This window comes from Otolemur garnettii, unplaced genomic scaffold (assembly GCF_000181295.1).
Source record: "Otolemur garnettii isolate 467f Iridium unplaced genomic scaffold, OtoGar3 scaffold00021, whole genome shotgun sequence".
Lineage (NCBI taxonomy): Eukaryota > Metazoa > Chordata > Mammalia > Primates > Galagidae > Otolemur > Otolemur garnettii.
Genome location: NW_003852416.1, coordinates 6,715,585 through 6,733,858, shown reverse-complemented (window position 1 = coordinate 6,733,858; position 18,274 = coordinate 6,715,585). Strand labels below are relative to the sequence as shown.

Sequence of the window (18,274 nt, the reverse complement as noted above, 5' to 3'; positions counted from 1 at the left end):
TTGCAGCTTTCATTGTTGTTTGGTGGGCCCGGGCTGGATTCGAACCCACCACCTTAGGTGTATGTGGCTGGCGCCTTAGCCACTTGAGCCCACAGGCACTGAGCCTGAATAAAATATCTTAAACTAAATTTTTGAAAACTTAGATATTTCCCCCCTTTTTGCATGTAAAAGTATTACTCATGTGCTTCTAGTTAACTTTTTACATGTAAGAACTACACCTTATGCATTTTGTGAACAACTAAAATTTAATGTTTATATTTAGCCTTTATTTTTAATTATCATATATAGCTAAGTACTCTATTTTGTCTATTAATACATGTATTTTAATTTACAGGAAAACATCTTTATGTATGGAGGCAGAATTGAAACAAATGATGGCAATGTCACAGATGAATTATGGGTTTTTAACATACATAGTCAGTCATGGAGTTCAAAAACTCCTACTGTTCTTGGACATGGTCAGCAGTACGCTGTGGAGGGACATTCAGCACATATTATGGAGTTGGATAGTAGAGATGTTGTCATGATCATAATATTTGGATATTCTGCAATATATGGTTATACAAGCAGCATACAGGAATACCATATCTGTGAGTTACTTTGAAAATGTAATTTCTTTCTTGATTGATAATATTTTTACCTTTAATAAAATCTTCATATGAATTTGGTCAAAATGATGAGTTATTTGAGATCAAAATTATAAGGCAAGAATTAATTTTAATTTATGTTTATTTTTCTTAAGAATTAATTTTTAATATATGTGTTTTGATTATGTTAGATTTTGTTCTTTAATATTTAAGCTTCTCTTTTTAGCCAAATTAGGGGAACTGTTACATACTAGTCTCATTTTCCAAGATTTGAGACTATTTTTAAATATGAAAAATTTCAATAGGTGGTGCTATTTCTTTGGATTTTCCTTATAAACCAAGATCTGAAACTGACTCAATCTCTTTATTATGCATTACATGATTTCAGAATTTGTCATTTTTCAGCATTCTCTTCCCAATCTTACTGCTTTATCTTTATGTACATATTATTCCTTTAAAATAGACTTTCCAATCTATGAGACATTATTATCTGGTATATGAAGGTTACTGGGGCAATCTTCATATGACTTTCTGTACTATGTATTTACTCTTTTGTTTTTCTGTTATGTTTTTGAATTCTTTATAAGATATTCAACCAGTGGTAATATTTTTGTTTTTAATTTGTCTATAAATATATACCCTATGGTCACTATTCAAATTCAGTGGCATACTTCATTTCTGGCTCTGGACAATATTATAAAGTCAAATTCTTTGCTCTTTTGCATACAGATAACTGTATATACAACTATTTAGAGTCCCTGTGAGGGCTTATTGAGAAAATTCTTTTGCAGTCCATCGTTAGCAACAAGAGTGCTTATGTACTCAGAGGAAGACTCTCCTTCTAATTACTCCACTGTTTCCCCTCCAATTCACGTGATGGCTGGTTTTGTTTTCATATCCTGAGTCCAGCAGGGTTGAAAGCAGAATATATATCTTCCTTCTTATTGACATTTCTGCTGAATGCTCAATTCCTCCGCCTTTAAATCACCTGGTTTTGAATCTTATGTCATCAACTATACTACCTGTTTCTTCACTTCCTTGCCCTCATCTTTTGCTCCTAAGGGTACTATTTTATTTTATAAGGAATGTAGCTTTTGGCTCACTGTCACTCTGTCAAGCATATAGTCAAGTATTTTGATGACTAAAATATCTATTTGAATACCTCTTTTACTACCTGGCCTGCCAATTTCTTGATCTCTTCAGATCTTGTTTTCCATTACATAAGCCACTCAGTCTCATCGTCCTACTCCTAATCTTGTCATTCCAGTACCTGCAATGAGTCCTATAATTTCCATTTCAAATATCTTACTGTTCAAGTACCACTGATCTCCCAGCTTACTGATTCTAATTTTGGTACCTGCACTCTGACTATTCTTTGACTTTATGAGAGCCTTTAGTCCATTGAATCTCCTATCAGTTTTTCCACTATCTCTTACTCTCTCTTGTCCACATTTCTAAATGTACCCAGCTTTAAAAAGTTCATAATTACAAATATTAACTTGTTCTTTAATGATGTCTGGTACTTACTCAGATTTAAGTTTATGATTACCATTTTCAAGTTGTCCCTTAATGATGTGTTGAATTTATGCCAGTCTAGCTTGGCCTCTTCCTGCTTTCCTGGATGACTACGTCATGCACTTTCTTTCTCCGCAAACTTCAGCACTTTCTTCCCTATCATCACTCTCAGCTGATGACCTCCTTTCTTAGTTCACTAGGAAAATAGAAGTCATCAAAAGAAAACTACTACTCATGGAAATATGCTGGAGTGTTGCACTGAAGAAGCTTGCTTATGTACCTCATTTTCGTAACAAACCCATGATAACATTGAAGCAAATGTGACTGAGTTATTCTGATTTTTCAGATGGGCCTAGGAGTTATTTAAGTAAGAATTGTAAATTTTCTATGTAAAAGGGCTGGTTTTTTTTTTCTGAATTTGATATTAGTTTTTGGTTTTAATAGAGTGTTTAGGAAATGTTGTAGATATTAGTTATACTTTTTATAATTTATTGACATTTTCTTTGTGGCCTAATTTACATAAATATTCTAGAGGCACTTGAAAAAAGGTAAATCATTACATAATATTAAAATGTAGATTTCAATATACATATTTATAAAATCTACTTTACTAATTATATTATTTGCACCTTCTATTAACTACTTATTTTTTTTGTACATGATCTAACTTGCTCAGAAAGTTGATAACGTTTTTAAATGTTAGTCTATTTTTGCCTATTTCTCCTTGCATTTCTAGAATTTGTGTTTTATATAAATTGCTATTGTGGATATCAATAACTCTTACATGTTTATTGTGAATTATATCCTTTAATGTTATAAAGTGGTTTACTTGTTAATGTTTTTGATCTTAATTCTCCCTCATCTGTTATTAATATTATGGCCCTTGCTTTTTTTCCTTTTTGTCATCTTTTCCTGGTATGCCTTTACTCATTCCTTTATTGTTCTTTAGTGTTTGAGAATCACTTTTATGTATTTTTTGTATACAGGAGACAAGGGGACCTTTATGTTTTGCATCTATTTTGTGTACATTTTCCGTACATGTTTTATATTTTTATAAGTCATTCTGTTGTCTCTTTTGTTTGTCGTTATAGCTCTTTTCATATTTAGATGCCCTTCCCTTTTTTAGTTTTCTTTTTCTGTGGGAATGAGCATGGTAATTTTTGAGATTGGCTGCCATTCGTTTCCTCTACGCATCTTGTTTCTCATTTTCCTTTCTGCCTTGTTGTGGCTTTCTCTATCTGGCCATCTCGATTTCACTTGCTTTTTGCACATTCATACCTAATCTGGAGTTGTTAGTGATTTTTTTTACCCCTCTTTGGAAATATAATTTTGTTTTCTCTCACTTCCCCTGCTTCCTCATATTTTCTTTTTGTTTTGTGTCACACCACACTTATACTTTACACATAGTGCTTAGTTTTTGTTTGTTTGTTTTTTTTTTTTTTTTTTTTGAGACGAGGTCTCACTCTGGTGCCTAGGATACAGTGCAATGGCATTGTCATATCTCACTGCAACCTCAAACTCCTGAGCTCAAGTAATCTAAGTAGTTAGAACTGTCTGGGAGACTTGCCTATGCACCATGCCTGGCTAATTTTTAGGTTTTTCTTTTTTCCCCCAGATACAGGGTCTTGCTGTGTGGCCCTGGCTGGTCTTCAACTCGTGGCTTCAAGCAATCCTCTCTCCTTGGCCTCCCAAAGTTCTAGGACTGTAGGTGTGAGTCACCAAGCCCAGCTGACAAATAGGTTTTGACTTTTGAAGCTTTAAAATGAATACTGAACTTAGTGTTAAGTTAACCAATACTTTTACCCTTTGATCAGCTTATAGACTTTTATTTTCCACTGTTTGAATTAATTTAGTTTTATTTCAATCCCACATGACACTATTATCATTACTTAATACCAGGAGCCAGCAAAGTTTTCTATAAACTAAGAATAGTAAAAGCCACAACAATGTAGAAATGAAAATGAGAAACAAGAAGCATAGAGGAAACTAGGTAGTAAATATTTTAGGTTTTGTTGGTCATATAGTTTCTGTCACAACTATTTGACTTTGTTGTTGTAGCATGAAACCAGCCACAGATGATGGATGAATGAATGGGCATGGTTTGTTTCAATAAAAATTTATTTATAAAGCCAGGTGGTGAGGAGATTTAGCCTGTGGGCCTTCCTTTGCTTACTTCTGCTCTTGAGAGAGAGAGAAAAAGAGTATGCCTCTGAGACAGTAGCAACTCTAACGCAATTTAAATTAAAATTTTGCGTGCAGTTGTTTTGGGCATTGTATATAGAGAGATTTCATGCCCCAAAGTGGCATGGTATCTAGTCCATAACCAAAAGTTCTTAGGGGAACAATTGTTTCCTGCATGTGGAGCCAAGGCTGAAACAAATGATTTCTGTCTGCCTTTGCAGAGCAGATTTTTTTTTTTAATTGTTGGTGATTCATTGAGAGCATGAAGAACCAGGTTACACTGATTGCATTTCTTAGACAAAGACCCTCTTAAGATTGTGTCCTGCCCCCAAAAGGTGTGCCACATTGCAGAACAGATTTTTAAAACTACCCCTTTTTTATTGAGGTTTTAAGCATCACTTTAAGCATCCTGAAATTAGGCAGAAGCTCCCTGTTCCAGAACCTACATGGGGCCATCTTCACTGTTGGCCATAGAAATGGAATCTCTACGCCACCTGATTGGTATGCCTTCCCTACTGAATATAGTTTATATTTCATAGTATGGAATATATTTCACGCTTTTCAAATTTCCCTTTATTAAATGATAATCTCATTCAGCCATGAGACATTGTGGTGTTTCCACTTTTCATGGATGGCTGGGAAAGCTGAACAGAATTATTCTAATTGAGTATAAATGGTAAATGTTGGTACAGGTTGTTAGCTGGTAAATTCATTAGCTGGTAGGTTTCTGTTCTCATTTTAGGACAATCTGATTATAGAATGTCAATTGTAGTTTCAATGAATCTTAAAATATTTCTATATTAATTTTTTTGTCTCATTCTACAACCAAAATATTTCTAAATAAATTTATCAACAGAGTATTTTTGGCCTGATTTTTGTCTTACTAATTGCATTACTTTACAGGCATATATAGGAATGTAGCATAAAATGGAAATGGGAAAATATGCAATTTATAAGTTTTGTAAGAATAACAGATAAATTATGAGCAGTTTTAAAATTCTGTAAATTAAGTACAAAATAAAATCCACCAACTTTTATGTAACATTATATCATAATAACAAAACTAATTTCTTACTTTATTTATTCTTAATATATTTTGAATTTGCTGCTTAAATGTTGAAAGTATGTGGTGCCTAAAAAGTAATCTATAAGTACTTTCACCTTGAAAAGTACTATGAAGAAAAGGGTTCAAAAGTGTGGAGAAATATAGTTGAAAGATGTCAGAATAGGGCTGGGTCTGGTGACTCATGCCTATAATCCTAGCATTTGAGAGGCCAAAGGGGGTGGATTGCCTGAGCTCATGAGTTGGAGACCCGCTTGAGTAAGAGTGAGACCCTGTCTCTAAAAAAATAGCTAGGTGTCATGGACGGTGCCTGTATTCCCAGCTACTTGGGAGGTTGAGGCAAGAGAATTGATTAACTTCAAGAGTTTGAGGTTGCTGTGAGCTGTGACACTGCAGTACTCTAATGAGGGCGACAAAGTGAGACTCTGTCTCAAAAAAAAAAAAAATGTCAGAATAATTAAGTTCACTAAAGTGCTAGTGTAGAGAATGATACTATATGAAGTAGGGCCAATTTGAATATAAGTAATGGGAAAATTTTATCTTCTTAGTTATAAGGTAAATGCTTATTATCGCCACAGAGAAGTTTTTTGTTTCATTTCTTGTTTTTAGTGAGAATTATTTTAACTGTGATGGTATTTTAGGTTCTTCTTTCTAATTAATTTTAATGGGATCAACTACCCAAGTATAGATTGGATTTACTTTTAGTATCTTTACATGTTAAGGCTTCTAGAAAATTAAGAACATGTATGTTTTTATATTAAAAAGGCAGTTACCTTTTTAACTAGCATTGTGGGAAAGGTAACCAAAAAGAAAACTGAAATTCTAGTAGGGTAAGTCATAAAACCAGCTCATTTTACTACATAAAAATTTATTCTGAAATATATTCTGGTTAAAGATACTGATCTTCTCAATATGTAGAAATTTTAGAAAGAGATGAACTTCCAGTTACTATACCCTAAAATGATCACTTATTCACCTTTTAATAATATTGCAGATACTATTGTGAGGTATTGCTGTTTCTGTGTCCAGTACTGTGAATTTCCTTTGAGGTTTTTGTCATAATCTGATTTAAACCAAAGATACCATCTGATAGTTTTATTTTTAATTATCTTTATTAATATTAAAAATCTAAGATACTAGAGAATTCTTGTTAGCCATTGAGACTGTAGCTGTCTCTAGCTGTTTATCATTTTTAACAACCCGTGTCTTGAGTTTTAGTGTTATGTGTTGAGCAAAGGAGTTCCTTCAAACACTGGGTTGACTTACTAGCTGTTAGAAGTACATTTCTGGTTCCACCTGGTTCCAGATATATGCAATAATGCATATCAGGAAATTTTTCCTTGCCTTTGCAGGTATTTTTCTTACTTTATGGGGCATTTTTGTTATCCTTGCAGGATGTATTTCTAGTGCAGGGATACAGTTAATAAACATAATAAATATGTATATGATGTGGTAAAAGATAAAAGCTTAAAAGAATAGAGCAAAGTAAGGCGATTGAAAGTACTGAGGGTGGAAGATAGTTACATATTTAAAACACAAAGGCCAGGATAGACTTCAGTGAGAAAGTGAGTTAAAACTTCTCTAATTTACTTTTTATTTTTTAATGACAATATTAGGGAATATACGTATTTCATTTACATATTTTGTTTTTGTACAGATTGAGTCAAAATTATAACTGTGCTCTTCACCCAGATAGTATGCACTGTACCTGATAGCTGTGGGTTTACCCATTTCCTTCTTTCCCCTCCCCCAGCATGATTTCCATTGAGATTTACTTCTATATATCCACTTAAGTGGCGATTGATTAGTTCCAGTTTGGTATTGAGTACATGTGTTTGTTCCTCCATTCTTGTGATGTTTCACTTAGGAGAATGGTTCCAGTTCCATCCAGGTTGTGTCAAAAGATACTAGATTGCCATTTTTTTAATGGCTGAGTAGAACTCCATGATACGCATATACCACAATTATGTACCCATTCACATATTGGTGGGCACTTGGATTATTTTGAACAAAGAATTGAAAGAAGTGAAGTTTTCTATGTGGCTAATCTCAGAGAAGAATGTTCTTTAGAAGTGGGAAGAGCTAGAACCAAGAACATACAGATCATGTTCAGGGAATAGTAAGGAGTCTGGTGAAGAGTGAGTACAGGAGAATAAACATGAAGACATGAGGTTAGAGAGATAATAAAGAGCAAGATCACCAGTTTTATGTAGGGCCTTTGTCTTTTATCTGGGTGAAATGAGGAGGCATTACAAGATTTTGACCAGAGCAATGAGATAATTTTTATATGAATTATTTTGTCTGCTCTATAATAAATCTTACTGAGAAAGAGCAGAAAGGAAGAAGCCACGTATAAAGCTCCTACAGTAAGGTGGTTGTCTAGGTCAGCGTGGTAGTATTTGACATGGTGAGCATTAGTTGATTTATGTTTTAAAAAGTAGAACCAAGTAGTATTTGTGTAGGTTGAGATGTAAAATGTTAGATAAAGGAGAGGAATCAAGGGTGATTCCAAGGTTTGGGGCCTCAGGAACAAGAAAGATGAAGTTCCCATCAACTGACATGTAGAAGATTGTGAAGCAGATTGGACACGAAGGAGGTTTGAAGATTGGGTGTATTATAAGTGAGATATCTGTTAGACATCAAAGTGAAAATTCAAGTAGACAATTGGGGCATATGGATTTGGAGTTTGAGAGAGAGAGATTTGGGCTGGAGATATAAATTGGGGTATTATTGGGATGTAGATGGCATGTAAAGTCATGAGACAGGATCAGGCCACCAAGGATATGGGTGTTGATAAAAAGGAGAAGAAAAGGATTGAGCCATAGAGTGCTCCAAGGACAACAGTTAAGGGAGAAAATGAAGATCAGCAAGATAGAGTGTGGTAAATTGGAAGCCAAGAGCAGAAAGAATACTAAGCAGGAGAGTGATTGTGCCAAATTCTGCTAATGAGTTAAGCAAAATGATTACTAAGGATTGACTATTGATTTTACCATGGTGTAATCACTGGTTATCTTGACAGGAACAGCTTCTGTGTAGTGGTGAAGTGAAAGCCTCACAGGATTGGATTTAATAGGGAATGAGAGCAGTGGAATTGGAAATGATGGGTAGAGCTAACTTTGAAGGACGTTTGTTGGAAAAGGAAAGCTCAAAGTGGGCGGAAGCTGGCAGAAAGTGTGGGATTCCTTTTAGCTTGGGTTTTCATAGAAGTGGATCTCAAAACAAGGATTCAAGTGAAAAATTTAACTTGGGAAATTGTAGATAACATTATTAGTGGGGTTGAGAAGTAATGCAGGGTTGAGAAAACAGCTATTAAATTGTCCCCTAATAAAGCCGACTACTATGGTGGTGACAGAGCTTAATTACTCAGTCTTTAATTAACATACAATCTTTGAATTTTTCTTCTTTATTAAACTAGTTAGTTGATTAGTCTGTGAATCATGTCTCTGAGATAGTCACTCAATCTTAAATTGAAGATGTATGCCATTCAATGTGGCTTGATTTACATGATAATGTGTATAAATCTATAACACAGAATATTTAAGAAAAACGCTGTGTAAAGCATAAACCAATAGATCTGGAAGGGAAATTTTTCATGAGAGCATCCAACTTCTAATAGTGATGTATGCTCATCAAATGCTTAGGAGTAATAATGACTAACAAACTTTATTTGCAAAATTATTGTTAGGAAAATCAAGAAAATGCATAATGAAGAGATTAGTTTGCAGTAAAGGCTCTATATGCTTTTGTTTAAGTCACAAAAGACTGTTAATCTATAGTTATATTTACTGCCTTTTTCATTTTCTGAAAGTAGTTCCATTTTACTCTAAATTTCTCTATCTTTGCTATAACATTTGCTATGATTTGAATGTGTTTCCTCCAAAATTCATATTGAAACTTAACCCCCATTGTGGTAGTATTAAGAGGTGGAGCCTTTTGGGAGGTGGTTAAGTCATAGTGGCTATGCGCTCACAAATGGATTAGTGCCTTATAAAAGTGCGGAAGGGCTATTTAGGCCATTTTCTCCTGTCCCTTCCATCACATGGGTGCATAGCATTCTTCCCTTCTGGAGGACACAGCCAAGATGGTGCTATCCTGAAGCAGAGAACATAGCCCTCACCAGACACCATACCTGCCAATGCCTTGATTTTGGACTTCTCTGTCTCCAGAACTGTGAGAAATAAATTTCTGTTGTTTATGAATTACTCAGTCTTTGTTATTTTGTGTCATAGCATCACAAGCAGACTAAGACAACGTATATGCTACTTTTATAGGTACTCTTTTGTACTTATATTCCTTTTTAAGGAGTTAATTTTAGAGCAGGAATTCTGTGGTATACCTCTTTGTATGTGTATGTCCTAGTAAGGTGCCCTGTATTAAATACCTGATAAACATTTGCGGATAAACAATATGGTTTTCAGCACACATTCCCTATAAGTGAATCTATATGTGTTTTGATTGTGTGTAGTATATTAGCCTATTTAAATCGTGTACCATATGAATTATTTTATCTTTCTGGTGATGACTCATAAAGTGCTATGCTTCATATTTTCCATTTGTGTCACTATTTCTCTGTCTTCCATTTTGTTCTAATGCCCTCTGGCTTCCAATTAAAATCGGCTAGTGGTAGGCACCAATGGTAGGTCTGAGGGTGAGAGATCTCCCTTCTTGCTGGATACCCTTGGACTAGCTGGGTTGTTGTACGGAAGGCTGAACTGTCAGGTGTCTTTCTTCATACAGTTACTCTTCATGACTTCTAGAAACCAATCCCTCCTCTTTCTTTTATAAGGCCAAGAACTGGCAAAGGCTTCCTGCTGTGACAGGTCCCAGAATTACCCTGGCTGTACCTTTAAAAATGGCTTTATTTTTTATTGGATTCTTTACAATTAGTTATTTTGAGCAAATTATCTGTTCTGAGCACCCTAGCTGATACAGTTACGGTTGGCATTTTAGAAATTTAAATATAACTTTTGACCAAAATGATCCTTCATATGTTCTCCCCTCCCTAGAGGTTGGGAGAAATTGGTGTCTTGTGAGAAACTTCACACTTTATTAAAGGGAAAAAGGTTGGCAGAAATATAAACCTTTTGGATTGGCACAGAGATAGTCCTTCTACTACCCTTATTCTTGAGCCTTTTTATTACATATTTTCCTTTTTTTAATATTTTCCTCTTAATGTTAAAGATAGATACATTTGCTCATCATCGTTCAAGAATATTAACATTCTTATTTTTTATAAGCAGCACTCATTTATTTATTTCTACTTATTAAAAACCACTTATTGCATACTATTTTTAATTATTTATATTTATATTTATAAATATGTTTATATTTATAAATATTTATAATTATTTATAATTAACTTTTTATAATTATGCCAACTTAACTTTGTTTGGTTACTATGCTATCAACATAGAGGTAATCATGTCTTATTAGCAAAACATCCCAAAAGTATATTTGATGGGATAATATTTTTTTGAGAAATATAACGATTCATTGTTCTATTATTTTAAGTTTATTTTTTTTTTTAGATTTTTAATTTTTAAAAAAATTTCAGATTAATATAAAGGCATATACAATTAGGTTATATTGTTGGAATTTGTTAGGTAAAGTCTAAGTTTCAGTTGAGCACTTTACCCAGGAGGTGTGCCATAGACCCCTACATTGTACTTGACAGGTGAGAGCTTACCATACCCTTGCCACTCATCCCCCCTTCTTCAAAATACATTTGAAAAATTGTCTCATGTGAGTGTGTAGTTGTTCATCTACTAGTTTCATATTAATATTAAGTATATTGGATGCTTGCTTTTCCATTCTTGTGATACTTAGGAGAATGTTCTCCTAATCCTTCCAGGTAGATACAAAAGATGTGATGTCTCCATCATTCTTTGTGGCTGAACAGTATTCCATGGTATACATACACGACAGTTTATTTATCCACTAATGGGTCGATGGGCACTTGGGTTGTTTCCACAACTTTGCAATTCTGAATTGAGCTGCTATAAACATACAAGATGTTCTTATGGTAAAATGATTTGTTTTTTCTTCTGCGTAGAAACCTGGTAATGGAATTGTGGGATCAAATGGAAAATCATGTTTAGAAAATTGTTGGATAGTTTTGTTTTCTACCTCTCCATTCTGAAGTTCAGAATTTTGAACACAGACATGTGTTTAAAAATAACTTTATCACATATACATACCCATTTATAGATTGTTTTATTTATGTACCTGTTTCTGACATTTATAAAAAGGAAACCTTATTTTATGCCATTTTACATTACTGCATTTCCTTGTATTCTCTACCATAATTCATCTACCCATTTTCCTGGTTTGGAACCTTTGGGTTTGTTACTGGGTAAAATTTACCCACCATATCCTGTGTCTAAGATACATTATGTTGTTGTTGTATTTTTATGTTTTGAAGAATTTTGCTATTTTCTGATTTTAGAAAGATACACTATGTTATTGTTGTATTTTTAGATTTTAAAAAGATACACTATGTTATTGTTGTATTTTTATGTTTTGAAGAATTTTGCTATTTTTTGATTTTAGGAATTAATTCATCACTCATTAGATGCTAAAAATTGACAAGAAAACAGAAGTTGCTTAAAAAGATGATGTCAGAGTAGAAAAAAAATTGTCATCTAGTTTTCTTATTGTAGGCCCTAAAGTATTTTATCACCTATAAAAAGGAATAAAAGAAGAAAAGATACTGCTTTTAGCTTTTGTTGAGCGCAGTTGAGAATTTAGATTTTTTTCTGCCAATAACAGTAAAGAAAAGAAAATGAAAGATCTTTAACAATTAGCAGACAATTAAGATGAATGTGGAGACATACAACAACACCCTAAACTCTAATGATGATGATAACAAACATTTAAATTAAATCTCAGACTGTGAATCTTCAGAAAACAATGCCCTAAATGAATTTTTCAAGCTCAAGCGCTGAAGAGTAAACAATGTATTTTTATTGTGTTTATGCCTCAACATTTATTTGATAAAAAGCATTTTGTTATATTTAATTTGCAAAAAAAGAGTTTTTAGTGACAACTTTTTCTTCTCTTGATTTTATTTATAACATTAACTTGATAACATAAAACAACTGAAAGGAACTATTGATTATTATTGTTCCTGGTATATTGAGAATTAAATAGACAGAACAAATAGTAAATTTACGTTTTAAAAAAGAAGGGAATTAAGTGTGCTATGAAAGGCATAAACACAAAGGAAAACACTAGCAAAAGGTGTAAACTTTCTTAAATACCAAAAGAAGTAAAAGAAAAGCAAAGAAGACATATAAAGTAGGGGGGAAAACCCTCAGAAAAATACATCACAAGACACACAGTCACAATAACATAAAATATTATGACTGAATTGAGATTCAACGTAGTTTCAGTACATGTTAATGGGATTAAGTTGTTTATTAAAGGAAAATTTTCCTATTGGTGCATAAACAAAACCAAATCTATGCTATGTATAGGAAACATCTAACACACATTGATTCATAAAGGATAAAAATGAAGGAGAGAAAGATGTATTAGGGAATGATTATGGAAGACAGCAGGGGTTATGAACATGATAGTAATGAAAGTAGAATCCATGCCTTCAAAACATTGTATAAGAAAAGAATACCTTGTAACATTAAGAACCACCTTTCATCATAAAGATTTATGTATATTAGAAGACTATACATCAAGTAACCTAGCAACCACCTGTATAAAACAGAAACTGCAGGCAATGAGAAGAGAAGTAGATGCTATAACTTTCAGTACAGAACAAGTCCAGCACTGCCAATACACGACACAACAAAAAGGAAGAATATATAGAAAATCTAAACAGCATATCCAGTAAAGGTGTTGTTAAGGAAATGTACATCAATACAGCTTGGTTATTGCCAATGTTATCCTCTCAAGTATACAATGAAAAGTCACAAAGAGATCATATATAGAGTATACAAGGAAAATATCAGTAGTTTCCCCAAAATAGATGTATTAAACATAAGCTCCTGACTATTAAATAAATCCTTTATATTGAGTGAAATATAAGCAAAAATTATAGAATTTCTGAAAATGAGTGGCACCAAAAGCAACATATATAAGAATTTATGGGCTACATTTAAAGTAGTTATAAGAAGGATATTTATAATACTAAACAACTGTATAAATGAAAATAAATGTACCACATTCTTAACTCAAAAGGCTAGAAAAAACCCAATAAACTAAACCAAAAACAAAAAATGCAAGATCTTAAAACAGTATTCCTGAGGGGAAAATATCAGAAAAAAAATCAGAAGAACAAAATACAGATACAAACTAAAATTAATGATATAAGAACAGAAAACAGTGAATTTAAAATATTAAAATTCTATTTTAGTAGAATTTAATAGATTAAAATTCTATTTTTTTTTTCAGTAAATAAAGCAGACAAGCTACTAGCTCATTTAATTATGATACGAGGGGGAGAAGCACAAATACACAATACAAGACATTACAAGGGGGAGATAATATGGATAGGATGGATAGGATATTAAAAAAGAATACCTTGTAAACCTATGCAAATAAATTTAAAAATTTAAAAGAATTATTTATTAGAAAACAACTTTCCCAAATTAAACCTAGAGAGAGAGAAATTTTTTCTATAGCACTTCTGTAGCAAAAGTAAGCACCAGGCCTAGATCATATCACAGGTTAAATTTAGCAAAACCTTAATAGCAAGATAATCCTAAGTTATGTAAATTATTTTAGAGCATAAAAAAGGAAAGAAAACTTCTAAATTATTTTGTAAAGCAAGTACATTATTAACTTAAACCCAATACACAGAAATAGGAAATTACAGGTATGATTATAAATGAATTAAAATAAGTAAAACCTTTTCCTAATAAATATCAACTTGACATTGTGGTGGGCATCTGTAGTCCCAGCTACTTGGGAGGTGGAGGTAGGAGAATCACTTGAGCCCAGGAGTTGGAGGTTGCTGTGAGCTGATGCCATAGCACTCTACCCAGGGTGACAGCTTGAGGCTGTCTCTAAAACAAAACAAAACAAAACCTCACTCAAACAAACATTAAGATTACACCATGATTGGCTCAGCTCCCATAGCTCAAGGAGTAGGGTGCCAGCTGCATACACTAAAAGCTGGCGGGTTTGAGCTTGGCTTGGGCCTGCTAAACAAAGACGACTACAACCAAGTATAGCTGGGCATTGTGGTGGGCGCCTGTAGTCCCAGCTACTTGGAGGCTGAGGCAAGAGAATCACTTAAGTCCAAGAGTTTGAGGTTGCTGTGAGCTGTGATGCCACAGCACTCTACCAAGGGTGACAAAGTAAGACTCTGTCTCAAAAAAAAAAAAAAAAAAAAAAAAAAGAATACACCATGATCAAGTGGGATACATAACCAGGAATCCAAAGATGAATACACCATATTAGTAGGTCAAAGGAGCAAAATCCTGTGTTTATCTCCATGAGTGCTTAAAAAATCACAGTCCTAATAAAAACTCTTGACAAAATAGAAATAGATGGCTTCAGGGATTTCAATCCCCGAAGTAGCATCTTGTAATTAATGGGGAAACAAGTGTTTTTATTAAGTTCAAAATCAAAACTAGGATGCCCTCTTTCTCCAGTGCAAAATTACATATATATACATTATAAAATATGTGATACATAAAAGTACTTCCTTTTAGTATGGAAAATAAAATATGACTGCTTATGCCAGCAAAAATGAACACAGGAAAGATAAACCAGAAGACAGTGATGCTGATTATTTACACGGGATGGTGAATAATGACGTATAAAGGCTCGGATATGAAAGTTCATTCTCCTGAGTTTATTCTTTTGAGACATTATTTTGACTTTTAGGGACAATGATTTTTAGAAGCATATTAATCATTATATATTAAGCAATTAAATGAGCAATGAAAGGAAGGAAAAAACAATGCAAATAGAAACCAATGAAAATAACTATGTTTTAAATGTACAACAATCACTCTGAAAGGAAGAGAAAAGAACTAATCTAAATGACTTACACCTAGTATTGGACTGTATGCTCTCAGTGTGTGTGTAGATGTGAAGACGAATCCAAACATGTTTCAGGTCTGTTTGTTGAAGGTATTGGTGAAGCTATTCTGAAATTATCTTAGGTATATTGTCAAACTGAAAAATGAGTGAATGTGTTGATGTTGAGAACCAAAGTTGTCCATGTGGAAGGTGGGAGGTACAAATCCTGCCCTGGTTGTATTGAAATGGAAGGTATCAGTGCGTGCTGATGGTTCCCTAGGCAGATGGATAGACACCTATGTACATAGCTACATAGATTTAGATATAGATGCAAATATACATTCTTCTGAACCTATGATGCTCCAGTAGTAGCAAGCAGACTGAGCAAACATATTCCCATATCTGGTTTCTAATATTCCTCATGACAAAGAAGCAGGAGTCCTTGAAAAATGTTTGATTCGAGGGCTGTAATGGGGAAAGTAAGATGAGCCTGGTATATCTTGTTATCTCAAATTAAGGAACCACTCAAGAAAATGATGAGTCATGTCAAAAGAACACAGTAGTTAGCTCAAAGAGACTCTTACTGGTAAAATTTGGGACAATTTGAACATCAAAATAATTTGGAAACTGTAGAAAAAATTGCGATTCATAAGCTTGCAAATGGAAGAGAATAGAAGCCATTTTTTCTTTTTTACATGAAATGCTGGGCTTGGCATTGCTGGAGTTGAAAATTATTTTGCAACAGTCATAGTCACAATTGGTATGGAAAACAGTCATTAATGGATGCTAAATCTATGGTGGGGATGAAGTTTTGATGACATGTGTATGGTATCCAAGGGTCTTCTCTACAGACTCCTTACAAGATGCAAGAGAAAAATCATAACTATATGTTGGAGAAACCTGTTAATATTTCATCTGGGTGATCAAAATTAATAGCACAAACTATGGAGAATTGTACACTATATTTCTCTAGGTATAAAACCTATAGAAAGAAACATCATTTATAGCAAGGATCCGAAAACTTACTTTGTAAAGTTTTGGATAGTATTTTAGTCTTTGTGGATTATATAGTCTCTGTCTCCTTTACTTGTGTGTCCCATAACAGCATGAAGCAAGCCATAGATCACATGTAAGTGAGTGAACATGGTTGTGTGCCAACACAGTGAAGAGACAACCTCCAGAAAGAGGGAAAATGTTTACAAACCATACATAAGGGGTTAATATTCAAAATGTATATGGAACTCAAACAACTTAATGGCAAGAAAACAAATGACCTACTTAAAAATGGGCAAAGGTCCGGAATATACATTTTCCCAAAGAAGTTATACAAAAGGCCACCAAATATACTCAAAAATACTCAATATCACCAATCATCAAGGAAGTGCAAATTGAAACCAAAGTGAGATGTCACCTCATATCTGTTAGAATGGCTAATATCAAAAAGATGAAAGATAAAGTTTTGATGAAGATGTGGAGAAAAGGGAATATTTACACACTGTTGATGGAGATAAAACTTATTTTTTTTCCCCCCAAATGAGCAAAGAACTATGGGAACTTAATGTTCTATGGTCCAGAGTACATAGGTTCCCAAGCCTTGGCTTATATTATTCTAACTGGGATTGCAGAACCTGAATTTTGAATCATGAAGCAGTATGAAACTTCTAATGAGGAACATTCTACTTCAAAAGGATGAGGGTTTTATTATTCAAAAATGTCAGTGTCATGGTAGATGGAGAAAGGTTAAACAATTATTTCAGATTAAATGAGGCTAAAGAGACACGACAACCGACTGGCGACAAGTGTTTTACAACATGGTGACAACAAATAAATGACCGCTGTGGATCCTGGAGTGAATTTTGTACTGGATACAAAAAATGCTGTGAAGGAGATTATTGACTCAGTTTGCAAAACTGAAACGTGTGGGTATTGAAGCATTGTATAAATGCTAAATTTCTTAAAGTTGATTACTGTAATATGATCATACAGAAAGAAAGTGCTTATTCTGAAGAAATTCACACCAATGAATTCACACTCTTATAATGAGACAGAGATTATATAAGAGTAATGGGAATGATTATGCAAAGCATGCATGCTTGTGTTTGTGTGTGTGTGTGTGTGTGTACGCGCACACACACGTGCAGGTGAGGGAGAGTAAAAGAGAAAACTAATGATAAACCAAACAAGAAAGTGTGTTGATATTTAGTGACTTTGTAACAGGTATATGGGGCGTAGTATACTAGTAGTACTGGCTATTCTAGCAAATAAAATACTAAAAAAGATTAGAGAGAGTAGATATGTTTTCCTATTTTGTTATTATAATATATATAACTTCAGATTATAAGAATTTCTATGAACTTCCTGTAGCAGTAAAGGAAACATCAGTTTTTCCTTTTTTGTTATAGTTAGAATAATGGCTTTTAGGGAATCTATAAATCTCAGAGGGGAATCTTGTGGATGGTTTTACTAACTTGGACCATAAAGCTCTTCCTGGGTTAGTCCTGACGGAAATTTATTTCACTTTAGGTTAGCAATCCCTCATAAACTTTCTCAATGTGAGTCTCAAGTTGAGTATAATATTAATGTTTTGCTTTAGTATTTTTCATGCTTTTAGAATTTGGGAGGTTAGTTGGGGAGTCATTATTAACATCATTTCATGCTTTTTTTTCTTTTTGTGTAAAAATCATTAGATTTTTTTTAGAAAGGTATTTTTTCCTTTGTTAAAAGTGATACCATGTGACTTTTTCTACTTCAGCTCTTGGTAGCACTTTATTCAAAAATTTTGGTGAATTTTAAGTATAAATTTGACATTGATTTTCAGCAAATTGGTGTCTGAAAATAGTAGATCTATAAAACAGATGTATTAAGTAGTATGAATTAGGGACTTTGAAAAGAAAAAATTTCTCATTTAAAAATAATTCACTCCTTGGATTTATATAAAGCAAAA

The 18,274-nt window shown here is 33.4% G+C and overlaps 1 protein-coding gene across 1 annotated transcript in view; it reads left to right on the top strand.

Annotated features, from left to right (window-relative positions):
• Positions 1-18,274, top strand: part of ATRNL1 (attractin like 1) — a 701,118-nt gene that overhangs the window by 72,578 nt on the left and 610,266 nt on the right. Inside the window, exon 8 of the mRNA XM_003787143.1 lies at positions 335-590. Coding sequence (XP_003787191.1) covers positions 335-590 — 256 coding nt within the window. The remainder of the gene's footprint in view (positions 1-334; positions 591-18,274) is intronic.